At 43.9% G+C, this 20,101-nt stretch overlaps 1 protein-coding gene and 1 pseudogene across 2 annotated transcripts in view; both read right to left on the reverse strand.

The window, feature by feature from the left end:
• Nucleotides 1–20,101, reverse strand: part of LOC144823048 (uncharacterized) — a 75,874-nt pseudogene that overhangs the window by 16,423 nt on the left and 39,350 nt on the right. The gene's annotated exons all lie outside the window — the stretch shown is intronic.
• LOC144822985 (uncharacterized) overlaps nucleotides 374–20,101 on the reverse strand; it is a 59,547-nt gene continuing 39,819 nt past the window's right edge. The window contains exon 2 of the mRNA XM_078681119.1: nucleotides 374–6,930. Coding sequence (XP_078537245.1) covers nucleotides 5,070–6,239 — 1,170 coding nt within the window. The 5' untranslated portion in view covers nucleotides 6,240–6,930 and the 3' untranslated portion in view covers nucleotides 374–5,069. The remainder of the gene's footprint in view (nucleotides 6,931–20,101) is intronic.

Below are 20,101 nucleotides of genomic sequence, written 5' to 3' on the forward strand. Positions count from 1 at the left end.
AGTTCCAGGATACATATTTTTAGGTTTCCTAAACAATTCGGGTATGAATTGGGTAGAAATGACTGAATTATGTTCCCAAAACAGGAGTGAAGCCCAGATCTTAGTATTAAAGGTAGAATTTCTCTCTTCATTATCACAGAAGGAGAGGTAGTACCATCTGAAGCAAAAAAAACAACCCTCACTCTGAGAGAAGGCACACTGGCCAGAATAGTCCCCAATGATTCCACCTTCACCAGCAGTCATGCTATTGAGATTTGACCCATCTGTTGCCAAATAAACTAGGCTCCTTGCTGACATCACAAATTATCTTTATAGTTTAGGGAATAAAATACATTTACGATTTCCTATACAATCAGCAGTCTAATACCATGAATTCAAATAAATGTGTTGTTTTATTACATTTCTAAAAACATACATTTTGTATTCATATGTAAAATCTAATCATCATTGTGCACATTTCAAAGCCTCATGGTTGTTCTTGCTGTATCATAATTTAGTCATGTTAATGTTAAAGTAAATTGAGTTTGATCCTGATACACACCTCTACAGTGTGGTTTTTAAAGGCTCTTGGGTGTCCATACATGGGTGGTGTTTGAATGTTTGGTTGTGTATTATTAATACAGATTTCTAAAGTTTGGGGTTTCAAATTTATTATTCCACTAATGGCCGTACAAACCACTTGTTCCTAAATATAACTGTTCAGTTTAGAACTTGTTGCTGATAACGTGAAAGTAAAGTGAGTTTGACCCTGGAGCAAACCCCTGTAGTGTGTTATGTATAAGGATGGGTGTGCTGAAGACCATTCTCGTTCCTTTTACTGACTGGCTGTGTGGTGGTGTGGTGATGATGATCATGATGGTCGGCAGCAGGAAGCATGTCCTGGACTCAGCACTTTGTTAAAATGAACTTGGTGGAAAGCATTTGTTTCTACTTTCTTTGGCTACTGAAGATGTATCCTTTCTTCTGAAGTGCATATTATATCAGTGAACTCCTTCCTCTGGGCAAGGCTGGGTTATGAGAACACTGTGTATTTGGCAGCTCCAGTAACACAAAAGCACCTTACAGATGATTCAGAATGCTACGATCTATCTTATTTGTGGTTGGAGGACGTCCCAACTGCATCACAAAGTGTTAATGCTTGCTCACAAGGCAGCACATACTTTTTAAGTCCATTCATTCACCGGCAGTCTAAAAAACAAGAGTTTCTTTTTACTTGTAAAAATATAATTTGTGTCAAAAATCTGTATCTTTTGTGTTCCTTTACTTCTGAATCCATATTTTTTTCCAGTGCCAAGGTTCAAGAAATGTAAATGAACAAAACAACGATGACCTAGACTTTATAGGCACTTATAAACTCTTGTAATTCTTTTTAGGTATACTGTATGTTGCATACATTTTACAAAATTCCTCCCCATTCATTAATTGTTGGGGTAGTTGGTATATCCTAAAATCCTAAAAGTGTGCCTCCTTTAATAATCGCCCATTCCCTAATGGTAATGATAAAATTCCAATTGCGAAACATACAACAACTACACATCTTAGTGTCAAAACTATACCCAAAACACGATACAAAAAAGTGTGTAGGAGCGAGATGGCACCTCACGGGCGCACCACCAACGGGAACCTGGCAGGTACTCACCAGGGTTGCCCTGTTCTCATCATTGGCACCTTCAAGCTCGGAAAGGAAAATTTGTGTCCAGAAAACACAAACAAAGGCAAAGTGTATTGTGTAAGAATGCAGTGAGAATAGACCACAAAGCGATCAAAACAGTGTCAAAAAACAACATATAAAACACACACGACAACACAGATATGCAATTTTATTCTGACTCTTGTGTTGAGGGTGGAATCTAAAAAAAGTGAGTGTGGTTACTAACTATCCAACCAACACCACTTTAATTGCCGACGTGTTTCATTGCCATCGATTTTTTGGCAATTTCTTCAGGGCGTCATATGTATTAAAGCCACTGCATAAGGACAGACAAGTCTTCGCAACTGAAAACAAATGAAAAAGGAAATAAAGCACGTTTTTAGAAACCTGTCTGTAGAGCATATATTCCCTCATCCCAAACACATATAGTTCCGCCTTAATTACCCTCACTCGGCCATCTGTGCTCGTACCAGCCGGGAGGGTGGTGACCTCATGGGACAGCAACCCCAAATGTGGGTCGTTGATCCTTCCCCTTCAATTTGCTGTAAGGGTGTAGACAAAGAAAACAATATGCGAGTATCACACTTGTAATCCTTTGCTATTTATAGCAATCTAGTGACATTGTATTGTCCCTAATCGTTTTCTGGGTATATCAGCCAAAGATTTCTGAATCTCTTTGTAAAAAACTTGCCTGATCATGCCCGGGCTCTCTATTTCCTATAGGGCTCCCAAGGTGTATCTGGCTCGAACCTGACACTATATGTTGTTCCCACAGAAATCTACTCAAAGATTCTTGTTGAGCTGCCCATTATCGTCAGTATAAGTTCGCCCTATTTAGTAAACATGAGCCAAACGGTCTTAAAGGGTGCCATGCTGTCACGTCGGAAAAGGTTCGCACCTAGTTTACAACATGTCAGGCTACTAATATTATAGAGTACCCGACCCTCATATCGAAAGATTACCCAAGAGCCCGTACTCCTTACCGCGATAGTGGAAGGTAACCGGCATGAACTCCGCCTGTGTTTAGTCTCGGCAGCCAATGTATTTTATCCCTGAGTTACGTAGCCTAGTCTCGCGATATAACGCGGCCTCCATTTTAGATCGGTAAAGAGTTCAATGGAAACAATACTAATGTGTGTTAAAAGCCGGAGTCTCGCGAGATCTCGGCTTTGTATTGAAGTCTTTGAAATAGCTTTATCAATCTTAACGATTAGCATAGGGACATCAATCAATATATTTCGATTTTGTTTATTTAAAAAAAAATTTGAACAGCATTTAAAAAAAAAGAACAAGTATCAAAAACGAAGTGGATGGGAGAGGGAAACCTCGTCACACCATTTTTTGTTTAGGGCGTCTCTTGCATTAAGTATTATTTTTATTGAGGCGCTGTAACCCAACATTGTGTATATGGGGTTTCATAACCAACAGTGCACCAACAGGGATAATGAGACCGGATTCTGTGTGCTAGAGGTCCACATGGAAGGAGAGACTTTCCATATTTGAGGGCCAGACTAAGTTTGTGCAAAAAACAATAGTTAGGGCAGCAGAGTTGAAAAGCTGTAAGTCAGTGACTGCCACTGGGGGTATCGGGGAACCATTATTGCTATGGAGTGGAAGCATTCAAGTTACATTTTTGACATGGTTAAACAGTGTGGACCCATCCAAATGCCAAAGAACTGTGTTATTAACTGTCCCAAATCAATGTATTTTATTCCATTCGAATAATTCGTTCAGCCCCAATTTTTCGCTTCTTTCTTGAAAGATCCATTTGGCCTCTTTCGTGATTAGTAATTGCTCCACCGTGCGTGCGTCACCAGTCACTTTTTCTAGAACTACCCATTTGAATGAGTGTTTGTTGCTATGGCAGTGTTGCACCAACTTTGTCGTTAGTTTTCCCTTCTTAATGGTGCTTAAATGCTCCTGAATGCGGGTTTTAATTTTTCGTGTGGTAAGGCCTATATAGTGTAATCCACACTCACCGTCCAGCCTGTATACCACATTCGTGGTGTTACAGTTACTGAACTGTCTCAACTGCCATTCCTTGCCTGATTTCAACGTGATGCTAGTAGTCTTTGAGGTTAGAGGGCAGACTGAACAGGTGCCGCATGGATGGTGGCCTGTAGGTAGTGTCCTGCTGGTATCTTTGGAGATTTGGGTGCGAGTATGCACTAATTTATCTTTCAGGTTACTAGATCGTTTAAAAGCAAATCTAGGAGGTGGCATTTCAAAGTCCTTATTAGACAGGATAGCCCAGTGCTTCCGTATTGACTGCCTGATTTTGGTAGCTAAGGGATCGAACGTCAATACCACGGGAAGACAATCTCTTTTTTCTTTTTGGTTTTTCTCCAATAAGGCACTTCTGGGAGTATTAAGTGCTCTCTTCCTAGCATGGTTTACGATTTTTGCTGGGTAATTCCTTGTCAATAGTTTATCGCATAAGAAATGTAAAGCAGGGAGTCGATAGTTCTGGACTCTAAAACCTAGAATTCTTTACTGCTCAAGATTCTTTACTTAACTTTCAAGCTTTCAGAAACGTATTGATAACTAAACTTTTAGTCAGCTCTCTCTCCGATCAATACTTTCGCCATCATGCACGGATTCTGTCCTTTCACCAGATAGGAGTTGGTTGGTTGATTATCTATAAATAAGAAAGGTCTAAAATATACTCATATACAATTAATATGACTGTGAATCACTGACATTGTCAGTGGAGTGTGTTCATAGGTTTTTATCACTAATCCCTGTAGTTAGCTGAAAATCCTTCCCACAACACTTCAAAATCCACTACAATGGTATGTTTTCTCCCCTGTTTGTGTTTGTGTAGTGCACTTGAACGGCTTTTCCCCTAAGTGGGTTCGCTGATGATTTCTTAATGTTGAAGGGGCACTAAAACTACTTCCACATTCACTGCAGTGGAAGGGGTTTATCACCTGTGTGGGTTCGTTGATGTCTTTGTATTTCTGATAATTGACTAAAGCACTTAACACACTCACTGCACTTGATGGTTTGTTACCCTGTGTGTGTTCGCTGATAATTCCTTAATTTTGATGAACGACTAAAACTATTTCCAAATTCATTGCAACCAGATGGTTTTTACCCTATGTGTGTTCGCTGATGTCTCTGCAGAATTGATAGCAGACTAAAGCTCTTCATACATTCACGGCACTGTAATGGGTTTTCCCCTGTGTGTGTTCGCTGATGACTCCTGAGTTTGAGGAATCACTAAAACTACTTCCACAATCATTACAATAGTATCTTTTTTCCCCAGTGTGTGTTCGTTTAGGTTTTTGTTGTCCAATAACCGACTGAAGCTATTCACACATTTACTGCAATGCTATGATATTTTTCCTGTGTGTGTTCGTTGATGTCTTCGAAGATTTGATAACACACTGAATCTCTTCAAACATTTATTGCAATGTTATGGTTTTTTGCCAGTGTGTGTTCGCTGATGTGTTTGGAGTTGTGATAACTGACTGAAGCTCTCCACACATTCACGGCACTGTAATGGCTTTTCCCCTGTGTGTGTTCGCTGATGACTCCTGAGATTTGAGGAATCACTAAAACTACTTCCACAATCATTGCAATAGTATGGTTTTTCCCCAGTATGTGTTCGCTGATGTCCTTGTAGATGTGATAACTGACTGAAGCTCTTCACACATTCAGTGCAATGGTACGGTTTTTCCCCAGTGTGAGTTCGCTGATGTATTTGGAGTTGTGATAACCGACTGAAGCTCTTCACACATTCACTGCAATGGTATGGTTTTTCCCCACTGTGTGTTCGCTGATGGATTTGGAGATGTGATAACCGACTGAAGCTCTTCACACATTCACTGCAATGGTATGGTTTTTCCCCAGTGTGTGTTCGCTGATGTATTTGGAGATGTGATAACCGACTGAAGCTCTTCACACATTCACTGCAATGGTATGGTTTTTCCCTAGTGTGTGTTCGCTGATGTATTTGGAGTTCTGATAAGTGACTGAAGCTCTTCACACATTCAGTGCAATGGTATGGTTTTTCCCCAGTGTGTGTTCGCTGATGTATTTGGAGTTGTGATAAATAACAGAAGCTCTTCACACATTCAGTGCAATGGTATGGTTTTTCCCCAGTGTGTGTTCGCTGATGTCTTTGGAAATTTGATACATTACTGAAGCTCTTCACACATTCAGTGCAATGGTACGGTTTTTCCCCAGTGTGTGTTCGCTGATGTATTTGGAGTTGTGATAACTGACTGAAGCTCTTCACACATTCAGTGCAATGGTATGGTTTTTCTCCTGTGTGTGTTTGCTGATGTCTTTGAAGCATTGATAACTGACTGAATGCCTTCACACATTCATTGCAATGGTATGGTTTTTCCCCAGTGTGTGTTTGCTGATTATCTTTAAGGAGTGCTAAATGACTAAAGTTCTTCGCACATTCATTGCATTTACCCATTGTTTCTCCTTTGAGTGTTTGCTGATGGCTCTTTAGTAGTGATGACAAACTAAAGCTCTTGCTGCTTGTGTATGATTTTTCTATCTTGGTTAGTGTCTCTGGGTCAGGTTTATATTTGTCTGCATCCCATGACTGCATTTCCTGAGGAGCTAACATGATTGAAAAATCACTTGTGTTATTCTCACATTCCCTGTCTGTGTGTGGTATTTTTGAAGGTTGATTTCAGATTTCACAATGAAATATATATCTCACCAACTACATATATAATAATTGTGGCAAGCAAAGCTTCTTTGGAGGTGGTTATGTCTTTAGATTGCGGAATGGTTTTGCATGTTTATGAGTAAAGATTAGTCTTCCTTCTGGTCGAAGCAAATTGGGACAGTCTCTTGTAGATCAGAGACCCTCTCTTTCCTTTACCCTTCAGTTGTCTAGCTCCACTGCCTTGTGCTTTTCTCTTGCACCTGTGGTTTGGCCAGAAAGAGTTTACAATACACCTGAATGGTCGTCTGCCATCATTACTGTATCCACCTCATACCGAACACATGATCAAAGCTGGTGGTGGAGGCCTGTTTATACAGGAAGTGGTTTGTCAGTGTTGTTGCCTTAATTTTCTAGAGGTCAATTCTTAGTCCTGTTGCGTGGAAGTGCACAGCTCATACTTTTACATCCACTGAATTGCTCTGGACTGCCGCTTCCAGGATCTATCAGTTTCTGTTCACGTTCCTCAGTCTCTGACTATGCAGATCTATTCCTGAATATTGGAGCTCATTTTTTTGAACCACTTTTTTTCATATTTGCACGATTACGGGCATTATTCACGATCATTTGTGCATTCAAGGCTGGTTTCCTATTGGATGTAAAGAGATTTAAAATCAATAAACGGAAATGTAGGAGAATGTGAATACACAATATTTTACTAGTTGTAAAAGACATCTCGTCATGACCATTTATGAAAGTTACCAAGAGATATGTCACCATACACAGATATTTAACTAAATGTTCTATTGAACATGTCACATTTTACTTAATTCAGAAACGAGGTGATTTTCCGGTGTTCACACAGTAACTTTGTACAGAAAGAGCATACATAGATTGCCCACTCGCTAGAGGTGCAGCTTTACGAAGACGCACATGGCTAAGATTTCATTTAAACTGGAAGGGATTGTGTAAGAAGAGATGGATCAGGATGTGCTGCTGTCACTTCAGTTTCAGGAATTGAATAACAGCAGTAACCCTTTCAAGACAACATGACAAAGAAAACTATTCATGTAGTGTTAGAACTGGGGTCTCTAGTTGGCAATGGTGTACACCTTTGACCAAATAGGGACCCTTGCTTCTAAGTCAGGACAAGGGGATTACACTCCTAAATAACCCCTGCTCACCCCCTGGTAGCTTGGCACGTGCAGACAGGCATATCTCAGAGGCAGTGTGTTAAGCATTTGTTAATATACACAGTAATACAGTGAAACCACTACAGATGGACACAACACAGGTTTTATAAAAATAAATATTCTTTATACAGACTTAACACAAGACCACAAACGACAAAAATCCACAATACTGTACTTAAAGTTGACTTAAAGATGATAAAAGTTGCTTAGTTCAAGTTGATGATAAATGCGACAAAGTTCTCAATAAAGTACCTGGATCTGTAACGCAAAACGACAAAAGACTTGCAGAGGGTGATGCGTCGGTTCCGTACCGGATCCGGGGATGATGCGTCGGGCTTCAATGCTTGCGCAGAGTAGGGGATGCGTCGTGATCCTTACCGGTGTGGAGATGATGCGTAGGTTCTCGGCATGCGGCCCGGTAGCGATGCACAAGATGGCGCCTCAATGCGATGTGATAATTAAGCATGGGCGAATTTTGCGAATTCGTAGTTCGCGAATTCGTGCAAATTCACAAAAAATCCGCAAATTCGCGGATTTCCTGGAGTACTTTCTAATGGCTAATCAGTAAGTGCTACCTCGTTGGGTAAATGTATCGTGCTGTTCCTACCCTACAGCTGCGTAAAGGCCCAGAAGAGTTGTCTCCAGTAACCCTGTGTGTGTGTAACTTTGCCACCACGCCCATAGGCGCCGAGGTCCCTCGAGTGAGCTGTCCATCACAGTGGGGGAAAGGGCGGGAAGAGGTTGCATAGCCTAGTGTGTGTGGGGCCGGGCTTCTGTGCGAGTTGTCATGCCTCTTGTTTATAAAGGTCAGAGGCCGATCAGTGCAGCAGATGAGGAGAAAGCAGTAAGTGCTACCTCGTTGGGTAAATGTATCGTGCTTTTCCTGCCTACAGCTGTGTAAAGGCCCAGAAGAGTTGTCTCCAGTGACCCCGTGTGTCTGTAACTTTTCCACCGCGCCCATAGGCGCCGAGGTCCCTCGAGTGAGCTGTCCATCACAGTGGGGGAAAGGGAGGGAAGAGGTTGCATAGCCTAGTGTGTGTGGGGCCGGGCTTCTGTGCGAGTTCACATGCCTCTCGATTATAAAGGGTCAGAGACCGATCAGAGCAGCAAATGAGGAGAAAGCAGTAAGTGCTGGTCACTGGAAGTACAGGGGGATTGCGCTCGAGAAACTCGAGGATGCCTAGACCCCCATCACGGATTACAGCTAATTGTAGACGGTAGATCTGGGGAGAAAGCACACCTGCCTAGTATCGACCGTGCTCACTAGATTCTTGGGCTGATTATAATGCGTTACTGAATTTGAGCTTCAACTCGGGCACCTGCTTTATTTATCTGTAAGTGCTTCCTGCTGAGGTTTAATTTTAGTGACAGGAGCCTCGTTGCCTAATTGTAACTATTCTCTGACCCTGCTTCGAGGGTCAGAGCAGGGTCAGAGAATAGTTTCAAGTAGGCAACGATGCGCCTCTCAGGAAGCACTTACAGGGCTACAGCAGGTGCCCAAGTTGAAGTTAATTTCTTTGTAACCATTTTGTAAATGGTTACAAAGAAATTAGCTTCAACTTGGGCACCTGCTTTAACCCTGTAAGTGCTTCCTGAGCAAAACTCGTCCCGCTCGCGGATTCGCGGATTTTGCGTGATTTACGGATCGCGAAATTGCGGAACAATCTGCAAAATCCACGAGCGGAACGAATTTTACGCCCATGCTTAGCGATAATCCAGATGCGATGCAAGAAGATTGGGCCCTTGATGCGACGATGCGTTTACGCCCTGGCAGGCTTGTAACAACTCGGTACTTTGGAGCCGCGACAGGCCCTGCGACACGCTTCTCCGGTGATGCGATGGCGACTCCCTCGATGGGGTCACGCTTCTCCAGTGATGCAACAGCAGGCATCTTCGACGAAGACGCACTTCCTGGGAGATGCAGTGGCGGCACACTTCTTCGGCGATGCGACGATTTCAGCTGTGGCGGCGACACGCTTCTTCTCGATGTGTCGCGCTTCCAGCTCCTAGCAACACGCAAAATGTCTGGAGATAGAATTCCCAGCAAGGAAATTCACAGGGGGAGCTGGTAGTGACGTCTTTTGTCCCTGAGACTACAGCAGGAGGCAAGCACAAGTTCAAGCCCTTGGAGGAATATTCTGCAAGATGATTGTTGCGGTTCAGAAGGAGGGACACTGAGGCGGGAGCGTGGTAAAGAGGGTTTTATTTTGATAAATGTTTTTTTTCGTCTCTGAGTAAGTCTTTCCCTAGCCAAAGCCGCCGGATCCAAGGTATCAGCTAGGGTGTTGGTCCGTCCTGGACTCGCATGCCGGCGCTCAGGTTCTCTGGGTGTGTGGTCGTCCTCTCTCACCGTGTTCCAGCGCCACATGCGGAGAGAAAAGGAGACTCTCAGTACGGTGTACAAATGTGGGTGGTGTCAAAGAGGGAACCCGGGAAGTAGGGACACCGGTGCACTATGTACACGACGTGATGGGGCTAGGGGCGGAACAGAGGAATAGCCAAGAAAAAGAAGGGGGGGGGGTTTGGTGCTCGGGAGGAAAAGTGCCAGGAAGACAATGAGGAAGGGGGCTGTACAACATTACTCTGAGGCGCCCCGCCTCCTAAGCCACCCAGCCACCCGGTCACGCACCTGGGAGAGCCACACTCCTCCTTGAGCGTGGCTGGGCGCAGAGCGGTAACGTTGGCCTCCTGGCTTGTTCCCTCGGTCCTCGCCGCTTCCGTTGTCTCGCTCTCCACTCTTCTCTCCGGTACGCCTCGCTCCGCTCTCCTCGTCGATGCTCCTCGCTCCGCTCTCCTCCTCGATGCCGTAGCACCCCACACTTCCTTGTTCCGTGCCTCTTAGAGGATTCATTGGATGTACGTCATCCGTGGGCAGGTCCGCTTCCTCCGCTCTCATTGGCAGGTACAGCGATGACGCTGTAGGGGGGTGTGACTCCGACTCGGCCCCGTAATAGATACACGCCTCTCCTTTCTTTTCTCTGTTCCCACCAGCTGGAAGAGCCTGTCTCCCACGGTTCCTGGGACGACGAAAAAGAGGTAGGACATGAGTCATGAGTCCACCAGTCGGGACTCGGTGTATTGTTCGATACTGTCCCGGCCTCCCTGCTACAATGATGAAGTTCTTAAAAAGTTCCTTCTCCTTTCCTTGGCAATAAAGAAACCACTGCAGGCCAACCCAGCAAACAGCACACTTGCAGAGGGGCAGTCCAAACTCCTGCAGCTTCCTTGGTTCTTCTCCTTGGCAAAAGGTTTGTCTTGTTCCCAGAAGTGATCTAACGTTCTTGGGTATGGGTCCCAATATTTTTATACCATCTATGTTGACAATAATGAAATAAAAACTAAGACTTTCTTCAAAACTACCTCCAAGAACAGCTTGATATCATTCAACAGCTTTCATCCCCGGCCGCTTAGAGAAAACCTCCCATACAGCCAATTTTTACGTCTTAGACGAAACTGCACAGACGTAGGAGTATACAAGACACAAGCGAAAGATCTTAACCAAAAACTAAAGAAACAAAACTATCCTGAAAAAATAATTAACCAATGCCAAAAACGGGCATGGAACCAACAGAGAAAAAGCCTCCTCGAAACCCCCCAGAAAGAACCCACCCCGGACTTGATGACATGCGTCAGAACTTACTGCACCAATGATCTAAAAAAGATCATTAATAAAAATTGACGAATCCTACAATCTGGAAAATTGAATTTGCCTAAACCAAGGTTCGCGAACAAAAGGACCAAGAACCTGGAAGACATCTTAGTGCATACAAGACCAACAACAGCCACTATGAACCCATCGACAGGCATCCTCTGGAATCTACCACCAGTCACAGGGCATTTCCCATGTGGATCATGCTCGGTATGCCCACTAACAACCACAAAACTACTACCAGACTTGAAATGGACTATTAGAAACCACACAAACTGCAACACAATACACGTGATTTATATGATTACATGTCCATGCACCCTACATTATATAGGGATGACATGCCAAAAAATCAAACAACGTGATTGGGTCTCCGGAGTGTCTGCGCTGTAAGGCCTCAACTGGTACGCTGCTGCATACGGTATGGTCGTGTACTGGACTAGTTGGCTTCTGGAGGGGTGTGTGGGGCTGCCTGTCTGAGGTTCTGGGTTGGGATCTCCCCCGTACTCATCGGTTGGGGTTGCTCCATATACTGGAGGGTGTTGGTGGAAAGATATATAAGCGCCATTTATTGTTGCTGGGGCTTGTTGTTGCCAAGAGAGACCTGGCCCGAGCGTGGAAGGGAGAACGAGCCCCCCCCCTGTGTGCATGGAAGGCTGGCCTTGACTACTGTATGGGGCTTGAACGACCGGTGTTTGAAGCGAGGGGATGCCCCCGTAAACACTTTAAGATCTGGAAGCGGTGGGCAGATTACAGGAAGTTGATATTGGATCCCCCGGTGGAACATGAGGAGGACATATAGATGGATGATGCCGTACAGGCTTGAGAACTGTGTCATACCTATCACACTACGACCAAAAACTAAATGCTTTCTTTACACACGTGCAGGGGGTTAGGGTGGGATAAGGGGTGGGTAGTAGGGTAGTTGGGCGGTGGGAGTTGGTGGGGGTTGGGGTGGGTAAGGGGGTTACTTTTTTTGGCTTTTCTCCTCTTATTGTTTGAACATTGTACTTGCGAGATAAAACTGTGCCAAAATGCTTGGTGGTGATCTCCTGATTGTGGGGAGCCGCAACTTTATTCTGCTTAATCACTCAATAAAATTTGTTATGAAAAAAAAATCAAACAACGAATTTGCGAGCACAGGAGCAACGTGAAGTGCAGGAAACTGACAACGAAAATGAGTACCCATTATGTTGAACATGGCCACACTGTAAACAACCTCAAGTGGGTTATCCTGGAAACTTTGCAGCACAAAAAACAGAATGCTGAACGCATTTTATTCGAAAAAGAACAAAGATGGGTGCACCGCCTAAAAACTAACAGAAGCGGTCTGAACGATAATGTTCCATGGTTGAGTTTGAACCATTGAACACGACTTAGAACATTTACTACAAGGATATCTTGAGAAATTCTAGACACCACGGGGATACCGCCTATATCCAAAAGTAACAATGAGTAGAATGAATCCCACTATAATAATATCAATCCTTGTATATCGTGAGGTTTGATATACTCTCAAGTATCACCAAAGAACTACAAAACAACCATTTTTTGTGGAGGGACTCTAGCACTAAATCCCTTTATAGTTAATTGGGCCCTGGTAAAGCTTGTCCAGACTGCTAGAGAAACAGTACCTTCTCCCAAATTTTATGTTGCTTGCTTCTAATATAAATCTTTCCAAACACATATTTATTTAACCCATTTTTTATTCAAAAAATTCTCAGCAAGAAAATAAATACAATTCTTTTACATAAAGAATCCTCATTAAGGAATTGTATATCAATCACTTCTGCATAACGAACATTTGGAGTATTTCTTCTTCCACCTTGTTCAAGGTGAGCATAGTCTGCTTTCTGTTTCTCCAAAACAACCCTTCATTTACTCGCTCAACCCGCGGCGCCGACGTATTCCAGCGTGCCGTGGGAAGAGCGAGCACAAGTCGCCGCCACCCTACACAGCAGAAGGTGCAAGCACGATGAAGCCATACTACGGAGATAAGTACAAAAACCCCCTCTCCCTTACTAATAACTTTTCCTGCATGGGTCCGTTATTATTCTAACAGATACAAAGTGCCCGCCGGCCCCCTGTTGAAGCCCGCAATGTCGAGCTTGGAGGTACGCATTATACACAAAAGTTAACACGCGGTACCGCATATGTAGAGCTTTCATGCATCAAATTAGCACAATTCCTTTTCTTTTTAACTGCCAATTGACATGCATATATCAGTCGCACTTGCGCATATGGGGATAACTATGATTGGATGGTGATTTCTGCGTGCATGAGACGGGGCTCATACAGAACCACAAATAATACGATAACCATTAATTCTAATGTACTCTTAACCATTAATGAGAAAGGATACTAATGAGACCAACTACCTCTCCTTGCAATTATATAGCCCGATGTTATTAATCACCATGAAATGCGAGATACATGAGTGTAAGATCAAATGTGTGTGTACTAGCAGAGCTAACTGTGCCACATCGCTATGTGTTATCTCTTCACCACGGGTCATTTTGTGTATGAGAATGTTTGTGTTGATCACGTCACTGGGACGGTAGGTAAGGATAAAGAATTGCCATTTTCCAGTTACTTATTTCTACACTACTCTATAGTGTGTTTTTAAAGGTGAGCACTGCTCATTGAAACATTTGACTGTCACATTGTAAAATAATCTAGAGGCAACATGGTAGTAACATGTATTCTTTTCTTATTCCCCCTCCCTGATTTTATATATATTTTTTATAGAAATAATTTACTCTCCACACAGAATGGAACCAGTGTAGTTCCTAATAGGTACTTGTGTAATACGCAGGACACTTCCACACTTCTTTTTGAGGTCCTGAAGCCCCATCAACCGTCCAGGCGTACACACAGGGCTGAAACATGTTGACCTATTCATTGGACACTAGTATTGCGTAGGTCTAGTAACCCGTCCACATACGCATCACGTTGTTTTTATTAGTACTTGATTCCTGACCCAGTAAAACATTTTTGGTCAAGGACATACAAGTTTTTAAATTAATATTTCACTTCACTTGAGCACTTTCACACTATCTTCAATCACTACTTCAATAACCAGTGGTATTCCTCCTGGTGGAGGTAAGCGAACTACAAAAAGGGAGCCCAATGATGACGCTTACACGTTTTTAGACTTGGCAGAGAACCAAGGTCTACCGCCTTACGACCTTGCGAAACGTGATTGAGGGCTTTTCATTACAAAGTTGCTAGCCCTGGTTACTCAGGTCGAGTGATTCATTCCCTATTGATTTTGAATACCCCAAAAACCTTTGTTCTCTCTGCCTAGTCCAAACCAGTTCCTGAGCACTTTGTTTACATGACTCCTTCTTTCCTTTCACAGTGCAGGGCAGTAACATCAGACGCCCCACAGGGGGTGGAGCTAGCATTGTGGAGGGAAAGCAAAGCCCTGGAGCACTTTGTTGACATGATTCCTTCTCTTCTTTCACAGTGCAGGGCAGAGACATCAGACGCACCACAGGAGGTGGAGCCAGCATTGTGGAGGGAAGGCCCAGCCCTATTCAGGTCCCAGGTGCAACTCCTCCCTCCCATCTAGATGCAGATCTCTCTATTCACCACTGGGCTGCCTCAGCCTGTCTCCTGGAATCCCCCAGCCCTGTCACTAGACTCCAGACAAGGAATACACAACCTAGCAGAGGCAGGCCTGGACAATAATACAAGAAAATACCTATTTTCTAAAAGTGGTATTTTCAAACAAAGAGTGTTAGAACCAACTTAACCAAAAGATTTATTTTATCATTCTGAGTTCAGGCATACTAAATTAAAATGTCCACCATGTTCTCCAAGTCAGTTAGGATTATAAAATGTAATAATCTAACTGCCCATTCTGGCCTACGGAGAACAGTTAGCCTTGCAATAGTGAAAAACTGAAATGGCTATAGTCACTATTAGGACCTGCTACACACATCAGGGCATGTCCTACATTATACTTCCAATGTACCCTGCCCTTGGGCCTACCAATGGGGTGTCTGATATGAAGAAAAGGGAAGGTTTAGGGACTGGCAAGTGGGGGCACTTGCCAAATCGACATGGCAGTCACAGACTGCACACAGGCCTTGCAACGGCAGGCCTGAGACACACTTTACAAGCTGCTTCTGTGGGTGGCACAACCAGTGCTGCAAGCCCACCAGCAGCATTTGATTTACAAGCCCTGGGCACACATGGTGCACTGTACTAGGGTCTGACAAGTAAATCAAATAACCCAATCATGGAGTCACAAATCAGTACATCAATTTAACATAGGGAGCACATGCACTGTGGCACTGAATAGCAGCATATAACCAGCAAAACAGACTAGGCAATCAGTAAAAATGGAAGGGAGACTCACACCAATGATGCCAAGTCTAACATATAGTATATAATAAAGTTAACGCTCCAGGAAGTATATAATAAAGCTAATGCCCCAAGAAGTATATAATAATGGTAACGCTCCAGGAAGTATATAATAATGGTAACGCTTCAGGAAGTATTTAATAAAGGTAGCACTTCAGCAAGTATATAACACATGTAGCTCCATTCACACTGGAGCAGCTGAAGGTCCCACTCCAGTCTTCACTTTCCTGTTTGTTAAGTTATCTTTGCCACATTCCTAGGGATGGTTCAATCATTTGTTGGAAGATTGCAGCATTTATTATCGAGATTCAAACACTACCAGTAATATACCTGCGATATCTCTGCTGCCAATATGTGTCTGCTTTATGTCTTTTTCTACCTTACCAGGGTATCTGACTTAATGTCTTCCGTTTGGTGCTAGGTCGGGGATGGAGCATTGGCAGAGTGGGACAAGATGTCCATTGCTTTCAAGGTGAGTGCAGCATTCACACAGTTGGGATTTCTTAAATTCAGCTTTACCGGAGTCCCTGTTCATCACCTGCCATACTCCCCTACGTCTGCGTACTCGCTCAACAGGGTTCATGGACAGCTAAAGCAGGGGAGTGACACGATGAACACAGCAGACATCAGGTAATGATCTGATAGACAAATGCCAGGGTTGGCATGAGAAGGATCAAAAGTGTCTTTAAAGAAAGGACATGAAAACAGGACATAAACACAGAGGAAGTGCACAGGTAGCACAGAGGAGGCGAGCATGTAGGTACAAGCTCCATTTTGGGTCCGTTTCAGGTTTTTACTGGGCTGGGAATTTGTGTGCACTGTATCTTAATACTGCGGCTGATAAAGGCCCTTGCTACAAGGGTGTTACCACTTTGACCCTTAACGAGAGGGGCGCAGAGCCCTATAACGTACAACACCTGAAGGTCGCCTGCCCTGAGGGGAAGGTGAGGGTCCAGGTGTCCGACAATATCATCAAGGGAGATAAAAGGATCCTAAGAAACAAAGCGGCAGAGAGGCGAAATCGTCAGCCCAGATGGAGAAGAGCCGGGTCTTCCGCTGTTTCTGGATCAGTAAGTGATATTGAATCTTTCTAAGGTTAGGAAGCATAGAATTCCACCGGGTCGGAGCTAAGACATGGAAGGAGAAACCTCCTTTCCTGGCTCTGCTGTGACGAGGGATGTGGGCCAGGTTTAGATTGGTGGAGCGTAGTGCTCTGGAGGGATTTGTAAAATTGCATCCAGGCAGCTAGACTGGGTACTCCATGGATCTGGTTTTTTTTTAGTTAATTTTTAAACAGTTGTCGTGTATCCATTTGTCCAACGCTGATACACAGTTGCTAGATTTGACACAAAAGCCAATCGACTCTGACGACAGGGAAATAATTAGCTGAGTGTCATCAGCATATGACACTTGGGAGATAGTCCAAAATATTTCACTACCTTTACCAGAGGTCTGATGTGAATATTTAAGAGGGTATGACTGAGCTGTGAACCTTGAGGGACGCAGGAGCCAGTCCTCTTTGTGATGAGGCGAAAGAGGGTTATAACTTTAAAAAGACCACTCCTTTAAAAAGAAGGTAAACCAGGTCAGACCTTTGTCCTGTACCCCCAGGTCATTGAGGCGGGTAATATTATTGCATGTGAGACAGTGTCGACGGTTGCACTTAAATCTAGGAGTATCAGAGCCTGGGATTTGCCAGCATCTGCAGTACTGCAAAGGGATTGAGTAACTGTTAAAAGAGCAATTTTTGTGCTGTATGATCTAAATCCATTTTGGGGACAATCTAATATTTTATATTGTTCTAATATTTTGGTTAGGAGATTGTTTACATGTCTCTCCCCATCCTTGGCCTGAAACTACAGAAGAGAAATGGGTTGATGGTTTTCTGGCTGAGTGGCATTTAGCAAAGGCTTTTTTAGAAGACGGATAACCTTGGCGTGTTTCCATGATATTGATACTTCTTCAGTGCTCAGCAAGAGTTTGGCTAATCCTAGAAATATGGGTGTGACGCTCTCTTGAAATTTTTGAAATATAATCAGGTTTAAATGTGTCATTCGGAGATCCAGATTTCACTTGACGCATTAAGGTGGAAATAGAATCGGCGTCAAGTAGAGCCAATTAGTCCAAGGGAGCCCATTGCGAGTGGTAGGTCCCTGTGTCAAGAGACACAGGTTTGACTGTTTCCTCACCCCTGTTAAAGTAAAGATAAAGATCATTGACCAAGCTTGCTGCAGTGGCTGTTAGAAGCTTCATCTAATCCAGGAGTGGAGGTGGGTTTAATCAGGTTGCTTACAATAAAGAAGATTTCCATGCTTTGGTGGAAGTCTCCGCCTGTTCTATATTGGAGTCTACTAGAGGCACACTCCTTTCGATAAACCTTGAAAAGGCAGATGGGTCCAGTTAATGCCACTACTTTCTAATTGTGGGGTTACCGGTAATGCTTTTTTCAACGCTCGGTGTATCAATGGTCAAAGGCACCAAATAATGATTTGACCATGTCACTGGAATAGGGGGAGCAGTTTGAAGGGGACCAGGTTGGAAAAAACAGGGTCCAGCAGATGGCCGGCCTCATAACTGAATGTTTTACTAACTGACCTAATTGGAAAGTCGCCAGGTCATTAGTACAGTCCTGGATGTCTTTATTGTTGATTAGATCAAGATGAAGATTTAGTCTCCAATTATGCTCAAGTTGGACAATTGAAGTGAGTGCAAGGTAGAGAACTCTATTAGAGATTTCCTGGGGACGCATCGGAGCAGGTCCGGGGAACTGACTATAGTCCCCAGGCTCCACCGCACGCCGCATCACTCTTCCCGTGCCCGAAGATGCTTAAAGGCAGCAATGAGGTCCCAATTTGGGGGACGCATCGGAGCAAAGCCATGGCACTGACTACAGCCCCAAGGATCTACCAAACGATGCATCACTCTTGCCGCACCCGAAGGCGCTTAAAGGCAGCAGCGAGGTCCCGCTGTGGGGGCTGCATCGGTGCAGAGCCGGGGCATGGACTACAGGCCCTAGGCTCCACTGCACAAAGCATCACTCTTCCGGCACCCGAAGATGCTTAAAGGCAGCAGCGTAGTACCTCTGCACGGGACTCACCCGGGCCAAGGGCGGGCCCATCCTCGCCTGTCAGAGCTCGGATGAGCTGGGCTGGGCCCCCCTCTAACTTCTACACTCCCCTGTTGTTGGGGTGTAACAAAACTATATGGGATTTCTCTAACAGAATTGCCAGCAGTCTCTGTACCAACCCCCTAACATTCACAGCCTGCCTCTTAGATTCTATAGAACGCACTTAAGGTCATCCCCTCTGATGTCCATAAAACTCTTTAAAACTATTATTGTGGAAGTCATAATTTGTGAAAACATGATCCCTGGTCATGAGTTAGCTAAATCACCCTCTACTTCTATTGGTCAGCCTTGTGTTGAAAATCAGTTGGCCCCCAGCCGGGATACTACAGTTCCAGACCATGTAGATTTGGTCCCTAGGTGTTGCCCACCGCAGGTGACCATACAAGATTCTATGGATAAGGGGCAATCACATGACTAATCAAGACTACAGGTTAAGGTATATCCCCAGTCTACTCGAGCCCATAGCAGACCAAATCAGCAATACATGGACTTCCCTCCTGCAGCTTGTCAGCATGTTAAAATTTTAGTCAACATGCCTTTACTACGTCCCAATCTTAGAAATTCTTCACTTCAGCTGATGGCCAAGGCTCGACACCGGATGACTCAAAACTCTAATCAAGGTCATCTCATCCAAAATCATTTGATAATGGCCAAAAGAACGCAGTGAATTGGGTCTGACCAATAATGACTGGTTATTTTAAACTTTGATAATGAATTGCGAGTGAGAGACCTATTAGGGAGTTTACCTGTTGCCCCTTCACTCCATTTGCAGATTTATGCAGTCACGTTGGCAATTTTTATAGGTCGCACCAGTACGTAGATCCACCGTACTCACTCAAGGCCTTTCTTTAGTGAGAACTGGTCATAAGCCTGCACAGGTGGCTTTTGATGCTCTTGCCCTATCAAATAGGTACTCATGGTTGGAAGATTTGGAGGCATGTGATTGATTGATCTCTCCACTAAATCATTTGCCTCCTCAGTCTGTTCTTCATAATGATTATCAAACGGTTTCTGGTTTGGTACCCGTGGAGAGGGTTCAGTTGGTCGTTTTAGGTTCACTAAGCAGTATTACATCCTTACCAATTGACCCTATATCATCCTTCTCACCAGTACCAACAGCGATTCTGTTGCAGGAGTCCCTAAGTGATATAAATTCTCTCTCTAGGGAGTATAGTGGGTTATGAAAACAAAAAGCATAATCAAAATTGGCATAAAGTGCTTACGAATTCTGATACCTGCTTTCAGGAAAATTGGGCAGAGCAGTCTGTCTATGTAAATGGCTACAGCTCCTTTGTTACACCAGCAGTTCCACCAGCAGCAGGTAGATCTAAGGGGGGGCTTACTCAGAATTATAGCAAACCTGATCACCCCAGGTAAGGTGACCTTTATCAATAACTCGCCCCATTTTCATGTTATTGTGGCTGAAGGTTCTGGGAAAATTGATTTGTTATGGATTAATTTTTATAATAATATTTTTAAG

The sequence above is a fragment of the Lissotriton helveticus genome, chromosome 1_1 (assembly GCF_964261635.1).
Source record: "Lissotriton helveticus chromosome 1_1, aLisHel1.1, whole genome shotgun sequence".
Classification (NCBI taxonomy): Eukaryota; Metazoa; Chordata; class Amphibia; order Caudata; family Salamandridae; genus Lissotriton; species Lissotriton helveticus.